Source organism: Podarcis melisellensis (genome assembly GCF_964234715.1).
Source record: "Podarcis melisellensis genome assembly, chromosome: 1".
Classification (NCBI taxonomy): domain Eukaryota; kingdom Metazoa; phylum Chordata; class Lepidosauria; order Squamata; family Lacertidae; genus Podarcis; species Podarcis melisellensis.
Window position 1 is genome coordinate 105380761 of NC_138528.1, and position 10273 is coordinate 105391033.

At 46.0% G+C, this 10273-nt stretch overlaps 1 protein-coding gene across 3 annotated transcripts in view; it reads right to left on the reverse strand.

Moving 5' to 3' along the window:
• LOC309379334 (lymphocyte antigen 75-like) overlaps positions 1–10273 on the reverse strand; it is a 71407-nt gene that overhangs the window by 50614 nt on the left and 10520 nt on the right. For 2 of the 3 annotated variants that reach the window (XR_014172425.1, XM_081928458.1), the window contains exons 3-8: positions 5900–6073; positions 5380–5544; positions 4677–4787; positions 4304–4447; positions 1953–2141; positions 1148–1305 (exon numbers count right to left, since the gene is read on the reverse strand). Coding sequence is in view for 1 of the 3 variants with exons in the window: in XM_081928458.1 (XP_081784584.1) it covers positions 1148–1305; positions 1953–2141; positions 4304–4447; positions 4677–4787; positions 5380–5544; positions 5900–6073 (941 nt within the window). In the remaining 2 variants the exon portion in view is untranslated. The remainder of the gene's footprint in view (positions 1–1147; positions 1306–1952; positions 2142–4303; positions 4448–4676; positions 4788–5379; positions 5545–5899; positions 6074–10273) is intronic. The other variant, XR_014172424.1, reaches the window with a different exon arrangement.

Sequence of the window (10273 nt, forward strand, 5' to 3'; positions counted from 1 at the left end):
TGATGAGTAGGGCAGCCGTCTTGCCTCCATTCCCTCCCAGGGCCCCACAGGTGTGGCAGGTGAGCCTCAAGAACATTCCCCATCCAGGCTAAGAGCCCCATAGCCTGGAGAAGCTGGCATCCAGAAATGTCCTTCACCTTCAAAGGTACATAAGGGTGCTCAACAGTTTCCTTATCTTACCTTAACCTTTCCCAGTTAACTGATTTAACTATACCCATCCCTAAACCTCACTGTTCCCTGAACCCAGTACAGAGCAGGTGGAAAAAACCCTGCCCAACTTGGCCAGTTTGCAGGCAGGCAAAATATTCCAACTGTGCCCCGAAGTGACTGGAAATCCCATTCTGGAACGGAGTGTGGGCTTGGTGGGTGTGGGGGAAAATGACCAGAGGCACAGCAAAGGACCATATAGTCTATAGATACATCGCCAGACACAGACTCTCTAAAAAGAGAGTCGCCAGACACAGGCAAATCTAAAAAAATGTATAAACACCGACAACTGGGAAACACTGGCCTGCGGGTGCTCCAATTGCAGAAAAGCCTTTACCAAAGGTGTCATGGTCTTTGAAGACGCTCGAACTCAGGACGATAAGGGAGAAATGTGCTAAGAGGAAGGCACACTTGGCAAACCTTCACCATGATCAACTCCCGCCCAGAAACCTGTGTCCCCACTGTGGAAGGATGTGTGGATCCAAAATTGGCCTCCACAGTCACTTGCGGACTTGCTTTTAAAACCGTGTTTAAGGAAGACAATCTTACTTGACTACGAGTGATCGCTAAAGAAGAAGAAGAAGAGTCTATAGATACATCGCCAGACACATGTGCTGGTGTCTGTATGCACACAAAGCAGCATTGCCTCACCTGCCTCCCTAGCCAGCTGTAACAATGCTCCCAGATGCAGCTGGCGGGAGCGGACTTCTGGGCTGGAAGTTTGCTAGAATTCAAGGGTATAATCATAAACATCCGAGTTCCACTGAAATACCAGGACGTTAATTCTGTGGAAGTCTGTTAAAGGTTGCACTGCTAAGGTATCATCTTTTCCACTTCCACAGGAGGAAACAGGCTATGTACATAAATCCACATGCTTTTTTCCTTTATTTCCCAGAAACTTAAGAGGCACTTGGACCAGAGTAACACATAAGCAACTTACCTTTCCTGAATAAGCTACACAGTTAGGAGTGTTGTTGGAGAGAAGTTTCGGCTCATCCTGATCCCAGTAAGTAAACACTACTTTGGAACCGTCAGACCATTTAAACAAGGCTGGAACATCCTCGTTTATGAAGCCAATCCACACTCTGTCTGCGGTGTCTATATTCAATAGCAAAAAATAAGCAATTCAAAAAGCAATATAGCTAATCAAACAAGACACCAGGAGCACAGCCATATAACTCAAACAAGCTCACTTTTTTTCAAAATGCACGGAATTCTACAACAGATGCCCTATGACTAAGGCAAGACATATAGAGATAGGACCAGCACAGGGCATTTTATACAAGTTGAAAAAATATATATTTATTTTTATTATTGAGTCTGTGATCTAGAGTGACAAAAATTCTAGCCACAGATGAAGCAGTACCAGTACCAGTAGTAGTAGTAGTAGTAGTAGTAGTAGTAGTAGTAGTAGTAGTAGCAGCTGTTGTTGTTGTTGATGATTAAATTTCTATACCATCCTTCATTTGACGATCACAGGGAGGTATATGATATAAGAACCCACATAAGACCATAAGAACAAACACACCCAAACTCACATAGTTTAAGAGGTCATAGATTGTTTAAATAGTCAAAGGCCTGGGAGAAGAGGAATATTTTTGCCTGGCACCTAAAGATATATAAGGCTGATGCCAGGCAAGCAACCTTCTAAACCAAATTTCCAGTCATTTCAGCCTTATGTTGAGATGGGGTGATTAGAATGAAAAAGGCAGAAGAAATTCATGCCTATGCTATGCCAAACTTACCATTATGAAGTTTTGTAACCACTATCTCAACATCTGCTATGGAGTGTATGCTGATAAGGTTGCTATTGCTTGCATTGCAAAGTTGATGTGCGTCTTCCCAGGAAGCAGTGCCGCTCATTAGCATATAGCAAAATCCATTGTGGGAATGCCAATTAGGTTCACACTGGGTCTCCACATACTGCTCAACTGCTGAGAATAAATAAAACATGTGAACCATTCAGCAGGAAATATACACCAGGTGATGCACAGAAAAAACACACAACATTTTTTTTAAAAAAAGAGGAAAGGCAACTACAGTGGTGCCCCGCAAGACGAATGCCTCGCAAGACGAAAAACCCGCAAGACGAAAGGGTTTTTCGGGTTTTGCGACGCTTCGCTAGACGATTTTCCCTATGGGCTTGCATCGCAAGACGAAAGCCCATAGGGAAATCTCGGGGACCTTTTTTTAAATGCTGGCGGTGGGGAGCAAAGCCTTTTTCCCCCCTCCGGACTTCAGAAGAGGTCCAGGAAGGCCGGCGGGGGCGAAAGGCTTTGCTCCCCACCGCCAGCATTTTAAAAGCGGTCCGGGATAGCAGGGAAGCGCTTCCCGCTATCCCGGACGGCTTTTGAAGGCAGGCAGGGGGGGCAAAGACTTTTGCCCCCCCGCCCGCCTTGAGAAGAGGTCCAGGACCTCTTCCCAAGGCGGGCGGGGGGCAAAAGTCTTTGCCCCCCCTGCCTGCCTAACCGGGGGCTTTTAAATCGCCCCGGGACTGTCCGGGGCGATTTAAAAGCCCCCGGACGGCTTTTGAAGCCTCCCCCCGCCGCCCGGCATCGGGGCATCGTCCCGATGCCGGGCGACGGGGCGAGAAAGCCTCCCCCCGCCGCCCGGCATCGGAACCATGTCCCGATGCCGGGCGACGGGGCGGGAAAGCCTCCCCTCGCCGCCCGGCTTCGGGGCATCGTCCCGATGCCGGGCGACGGGGCGAGAAAGCCTCCCCCCGCCGCCTGGCATCGGAACCATGTCCCGATGCAGGGCGGCCGGGCAGGAACGCCTCCCCCCGCCGCCCGGCTTCGGGGCATCGTCCCGATGCCGGGCGACGGGGCGAGAAAGCCTCCCCCCGCCGCCCGGCATCGGAACCATGTCCCGATGCCGGGCGACGGGGCGGGAAAGCCTCCCCTCGCCGCCCGGCTTCGGGGCATCGTCCCGATGCCGGGCGACGGGGCGAGAAAGCCTCCCCCCGCCGCCTGTTATCGGAACCATGTCCCGATGCCGGGCGACGGGGCGAGAAAGCCTCCCCCCGCCGCCTGGCATCGGAACCATGTCCCGATGCCGGGCGACGGGGCGGGAAAGCCTCCCCTCGCCGCCCGGCTTTGGGGCATCGTCCCGATGCCGGGCGACGGGGCGAGAAAGCCTCCCCCCGCCGCCTGGCATCGGAACCATGTCCCGATGCCGGGCGACGGGGCGGGAAAGCCTCCCCCCGCCGCCCGGCATCGGAACCATGTCCCGATGCCGGGCGACGGGGCGGGAAAGCCTCCCCCCGCCGCCCGGCATCGGAACGATGTCCCGAAGCCGGGCGGCCGGGCGGGAAAGCCTCCCCCCGCCGCCCGGCTTAGGGGCATCGTCCCGATGCCTGGCGGTGGGGCAGGAACGCCTCCCCCCACCGCCCGGCATCGGAACGATGTCCCGAAGCCGGGCGGCCGGGCGAGAAAGCCTCCCCCCTCCGCCCGGCATCGGAACGATGTCCCGAAGCCGAGCGGCGGGGCGAGAAAGCCTTTGTCCCCCCTGCCTGCCTTCCCAGGGGCTTTTAAATCGCCCCGGACAGCGGAGAAGTCCTCCGCTGTCCCGGGTGATTTTAAAATGCCGCCCGCCAGAAGAGGTCGGGGGAAGGCGTTTTCCCTAGGAACGCATTAATTGATTTTCAATGCATTCCTATGGAAAACCGTGCATCGCAAGACGAAAAACTCGCAAGACGAAGAGACTTGCGGAACGAATTAATTTCGTCTTGCGAGGCACCACTGTATAGCATGAAACTATAGCATTTTTACAACTGTAAAAATTCCCAAACGTTTCCCCTGATTTTGTAACTATTAACTATTTCTGCAAACAAAAACAAAACAGCCACACCTGGCTGAAACTCTCACCCTTTGCACCTCTTTATTGTCTATTCTGAAGGTTTGAGACCAATAGAAATTGCAACGAAAATACTTTTTGGTATGCTGTTTTTCTTGCAAGCAGGCTTCCATAACTAAGTTGTTCTTGAAGAAAAAAGTAGTTTCGGAGCAGTGTGCGACAGAAGCTGCAGCAGCTGTAAATATGAGTCAATTTAACTACGTAACTGCCTAACAAAAACCAAATCCACAATTTGATTTACCTGCAAACTCTGACTGGGTATTGTTGAATGGCTTCTTGCAAACATAAGGAAGTTTATTCTCACAAGGATAATTCATCCAGGCACCTTCGTTGGCTTCCATAGCTACACAGCCAGATCCATCTAGTGGAGATGAATTCTGAATCTCTACAGAAAAACAACAACTAGTATTTAGAAATTTAAAGTTATAGTATCATATAATTATAGGGCTGTAAAGGAATAGTTCCAAACATTTAGCACCATAAATCATTTTTTAAAAAATAAGGCTGCAATCATGTTCACACCTTCCTGAGAGTAATCCACTGAACACTGTGAGACTTTTTCTGAGTAGGCATGCACAGAATTTCACTGGGACTGATCAGTGAAATGTGCTCACCTTGACTCCAGCTGACGAAATTCAATGGTGTATGATCCGACCACTGCCAGCCTCCAGAAATATCCAGCTGGTTTAATCCAATCCAGAATCTCTCTGCGATGCCTTCTTTTGCTAAAGAGTTAAAAATATTACAAGATGAATAATATTGATTGGTTTCCACACTGTAAATTCATAGTTCCCATTTACCTGTACTGAACCCAGGTATCGTCTTTCCAGGTGGCTTTCGGTTGCTAAAATAATATACATTGTTAAGGTCAAACAGAAATATTTGGGCACCAGCTTATGGAGCACAGTATGTGATGTGGTTGCACAAGCATTATATGAATTTATTAGATAGTGGCTTAGTTTGTACATCATGTTCAGCAAATCCATGGCTTAAGAAGGAACCCAAGTATCAGAGGGAGTGGCAGGTATATGAAAAAGGAGGAGAAAGCAAAAGGAAGGGGGAGGAAAAAACCAAGGGCACATTCTGGGTCCAGAATTTCTTGTGGGCATTTTAGTTATTGGTAGTAGGAAATAAGTTTGTGTAGAATGGAATTTTGATCATTCTAGAGAATTATGTGGAAGCAACTCCTTCAAGAGATAGGAGGTGGTAGCTAAGAATCTACCTTGACACTAATCCTCTTGCTAAGGTTCCATCCCCACTCCTCAATTTGGTAGTGCCAGGTTTCCCCAGAAATTCACTATATACAGTTGTACGTACCTTGAATACGGCTTAACTCGGATGCACTGGCAATGCTCAGCAAATCTCCACCTTGACTCTGGCATGAGACATATGCTTCTTTCCAAGTTAGGGCAGCCTGTGTGTTTAACTGGTAGCAATTTCCAGAATCTGCATCATGTTCCCATGCATCCTGACAACCATCCTCTGATGTAAGAGAAATAAACAATTAAAAAGCAACCGTCTGGGTACCACAGTAACCATGTGCTGAGAATTCCATTAGGGGGCAATTTAGATGTTTCCCCCACCCATCAAACGAAGAGCATGGTCACGCATAGTTAGAACGAGGCATTGCGATGAACACGAAGTCTGCCTGCACCTCCCATATCTATGTGAAAAACGTCATTATACATTTCAGTCCGGTCGTTCTCAAAGGGTGTGCTGCACTACATTGGTGTTGCAGGAGAATAGCAACTGCAGCAGAAAGATTCAAGGACAATCAAAGAAACATTTAAACATTTCAGTGTAGCACAGTATATAGCATTTTAGCAATGCTACTTGCCTGGCTTTAAGCAGACACCCCATTCTTTATCTTGATCAAAACTGTAGGTTGTAGAACACCATTCACCATCTGTAAACATTTCATTGCGGGTGCAGTCATGATGCCATGTTCCATTAAATAGGAAAGGGAATTCACAAGGCTTTCCATAGGAATTTCCATCCTTCGTATAAACCTCTGTAGCGGGGGAAATGGTTTTGACATTTGAGTGGGGGAAAAATGGATATGAACGCATGGTAAATTGAACCAATATTAAGACACTGTTGGAATCATTCAGAAGTAAAGATTATTGGCACATGCAAGCTATTATTTACAGGTATATATATAACGCAGTTGCAGTGCATCTTAATATGCTATAGGAAAATGCTTAACATTTCAGCCATACGCACTTCATGCAATAATAATTCATTATTATTATTATTATTATTTTCTCAATTAAACAAAATGGTTTTTTGTGTTGTTTTCACCATACTTTATGCGAGGGCATAAATATGGATATATAAAACAAATTAATATGATAAGATCTGTAGAAGCCAAAAATCACTCAACAGTGAACTCTTGAAATTAAAAATGTCTCATGGCCCAAACCTATGGTTCCATACTGAGCAGCTTTCGGGGCCTGCGCATAGTCTGGGAGGTGTTGGTGGGGCAACTGCCCCCTCTAAATCAAGTAAATAAAAATACTTAACTGACCAATTGTATTGCAGGTAACTCGGTTCTCCCCCACTGCAACATAAAGCCTGCGTCCCCTAAAATAAATCCTGTGTATGCCCATGTTTTGGGTTCAATGCTTTGCGAAAGGCTTAACTAGTGCATCTCAACCAGCAAAGCTATTCCTGGGATATGTCAGTTCAGCACCAGCTACACTGATACACTTCACCTCCTGATGGTGTGCTGCACTCTGCACATTTGGGGTTGTTAGCATTAATGGAATGTAGCCACAATCCCACAGAAGCCACTTATAACAGCAAATACTCATGAGCACCTCCTTAGTAAGGATCTGCCCTGCTTTGCTGGGAAAAAGGAGTAGATTTAACTGTGTTAGCAGTGCAAACCACTCTTAAAACACTTTAAAAAAAAAAGAGAGAGAATAAGCCTCAGGGCAGAGACCAATACTGTTTCTAGGGCTTCACAGTTCACATGACCTTCTTCCCTGTAGCAGTTTCATCTACTTATTGACATATCAGACTTTCAAACTCATCAAGGTAATAACTACTGCATTTTTTCGCAACTACTGGAAATTCGGAGAGACGGCTGGCAACAGAGCTGCAGTTCTTGCATGCCATTCATGCATGTCTCATTTTTAAAAATTTGCCTTAGGGCAGAACAATCCTGTCCCTGCCCAGGGAGTCATTAAAGAACTACTGCATCTCTGCCAGCTTCTGCAGATCAGGGAAGAAGGGGGGGGGGTTAGGAGTTATTTTGTGCTCCCCTCACCACTGTACCAGAATCCAGGCCCCTCTCTGGGAGCTGGCCTGACATAGGATCTAATGGATCCTGTAGCCCCTCCCCCAAATGGTCCATTTTCATGCCTCCACTGGCTACCACCTGCTCAGGTGAGGAATGGGCCTACATCACAGCAAAACCCTCAACAGCAGGACTCCACACTACTGGCAGAAAGGGGTTCATCCTCTATCCTAACCCATCTATTGAGCTATCAATATTGAGGAGGGTAGGGAAGGATTTCAATCTTAGTTTCTTCCCAGTTTTTTTTTAATACTTACAGCAATATTGGTGGTAGGAAGCATTCAATCAAGCAAACAATGTATGAATTTGAAAAGTGAAACAGAAAATATGTCTTGCCAGGAGTAGGAAAGTAATAACTGAAAAAGCATGGGCACCTGCAGGAATTCCCCCCACCCTAGATTCTGGCAAAGTATACATACAAAATACATAAATATAAATCTAAAGACATAAAACAAGCATTTTGTATTGGGGGAAAACAAAACATTTTATTGACTTTCGAACTGCTTTGCTGCTCTGAAAGGGAGCAACTGAAATAGTCTTGAGCTTTGTTGTGACCCAAGAGGGAGGGAGTATGTACATATTTGACTAAAAACCCAAACCAGTCAATGACAAAATAATCAGATGAGTAAGAGGTGCTAGTAACTTCTCAGGTGTGTTTGAGGGTTATTATTTTTTGAAATGTGTACAGGGGGCTGTGGAGTTTATCACAGCAGTGGCAAATAGGAATGTATGTGTGATTACTTTCCCTTTAAGTTGTTTTTGCAGCAAAATCCACCAGCTTCAAGGGTCCTTTTTTCTCCCATGGGTGAGAAAAAATAATAATCACACCCTCTCCTCAACATGGCTGCTTCACAGTCCCAGTTTCCCTTTCAAAAAACCAACACCTCAGGAGACTTGACTGCAGGGTTGTTGCCTCCCTATCCCACTCAGAAACACTTCTGGGACACTTTATGGGTCCATCATAAATTCTTTCAACAGGTCAACACTCTCTCAGCAAAATAGCCCCACACCCTGCAATGTGAATACAATAACGATGGGGCTTTATCTGCATTTGCATCATGGAGCAACTTTTAAATGTTTACAAACCGGGTGTGCGTACGTCACATTTTTCAATAATAAAGTGAGACCTGAACTATCGACTCTTGCCTTTACTGCTACCTGTTGTGTTTTGATAGGCACACTACTGCCTAAGCAGGGCCTAAGCACTAAACTCCTGAATTTCTGAACTGTTTTCCGTGGGCAGCAACCTCAATTCAACCAGGAGAACTAAAAACTAGCTTAAAAAATGAAACTGAAAACTCTGTCTCCAGGCAGTGACCGTGTCACTCTATATGGCTAGCTCTGCTTTCCTAAATGTCAACTGCACCTATGACTTCATTCATTGGCTAAAGACCCTGAACGGCAGTATAAGGGTTATTTCTCACAAAACCAGCAGGCAGAATAATGCCTGCACATTTTGCCTCATATCTTGAGATCTACAAGACCTAGAGACTTGCTTTTATTTTTTATTAATGACAGTTGGGGTTCTACAGCTCAAATAGGGGACTTTGCCCCCACTCCAGAAACCAATGCCTCAAAGTCAGTGGAGCCGATAAGGAAAAACAGTCAAGTGGATTGGAAGTGATAGGCAGCTCAGCAGAAGTGCGAAACTAGCCAGCCTACGTATATTACCTGCTTCAACTGGCAGAGCTGGTCTTGACCGCTTTGTAGAAAAAAAGGCTACTATTGTATGACAACTATGCATTTCTACTCCGGTTTAACCTAACAAATTTGCAGATTCTTACTCACTGCAATCAAAGTGGATCTTTAAGGTCCACCTAAAATTGTCACCTGTTTCGCTGCAACCAGTGTGGCTCAAACTATGGTAGATGCAAACACCCCAAAATAGTCTGGTGGCTGCAGCCTCTGCCAACTCTATGGACGTGGCAGCCCTTTCAAACTCAGTAGGAGTTATTATATACAGTAATATAATGCCTCCACTGGCTACCACCTGCTCAGGTGAGGACTGGGCCTACATCACAGCAAAACCCTGTATAAAGTACCTATGGTTTTTTTTTCTATGCACTGTACTGAGGGATTGAACACCACAGTATGTATCGATGGCCTTATAAGCTATTTGACAAAACCAAAAATGAAAAAAGAATTGGAAGGGGAGGGGGAGGGGAAGGAAGAGAAAGCAGATCCAAGCATTAATGCTTCATAGTTACATAAACACATAAAGAAAATCATGCCTAGAAATTGCAGTGCGGCACACTGTAAAGCACATTTGAAGCAGATTTCACATTCCCACCACTCCTCGAAGTATTCTGGGCACTGTCGTTTACCCCTCACAACATTATAATTCCCAACACCTTTAATAAACTACAGTACCCAGAAATCTTTGAGGGGGGAAATGTGTTTTGAATGTGCTTTAAAGGTATAGTGTGTATCCAAACCAAGTTTCTCCCCAGCAACAGAAAAAGACAAAATTACCTGCCTTGAGGTAAATTTTCACTTGCTTGGGCCCTCAGAACATTTTCCTCAGCGAGAACCACTGTGTTTGTAAACTAGGGGTGCTTACTATGCAGCCAATGACAAAACACAGGTTGAAATACACTGACAATCCTCACAACAGACACGCACCCACAGAGAGATTGTTTCCTGGGCACTTAAGTGGGGGTTGAGGCAGCAACCGTGTCCAGGGCATAAAGCCTAATTATTATGGCACCATTTGCAAGTTCTCCCACTTCTCACTGTTACACTTTATACTGTATACATTGTTCATGTTTCTCTAGTGTTTGAGCTGTATTCAGCACACACTGGTCCTCTCATCATGTTAGCTTGTGACCGCCCCTGCTTAAATTCTCTTCATAATAATAATGTTACTGTTAGCGGTAAATCCAGCCATGGACTTATGTCACCCAAAGTCTT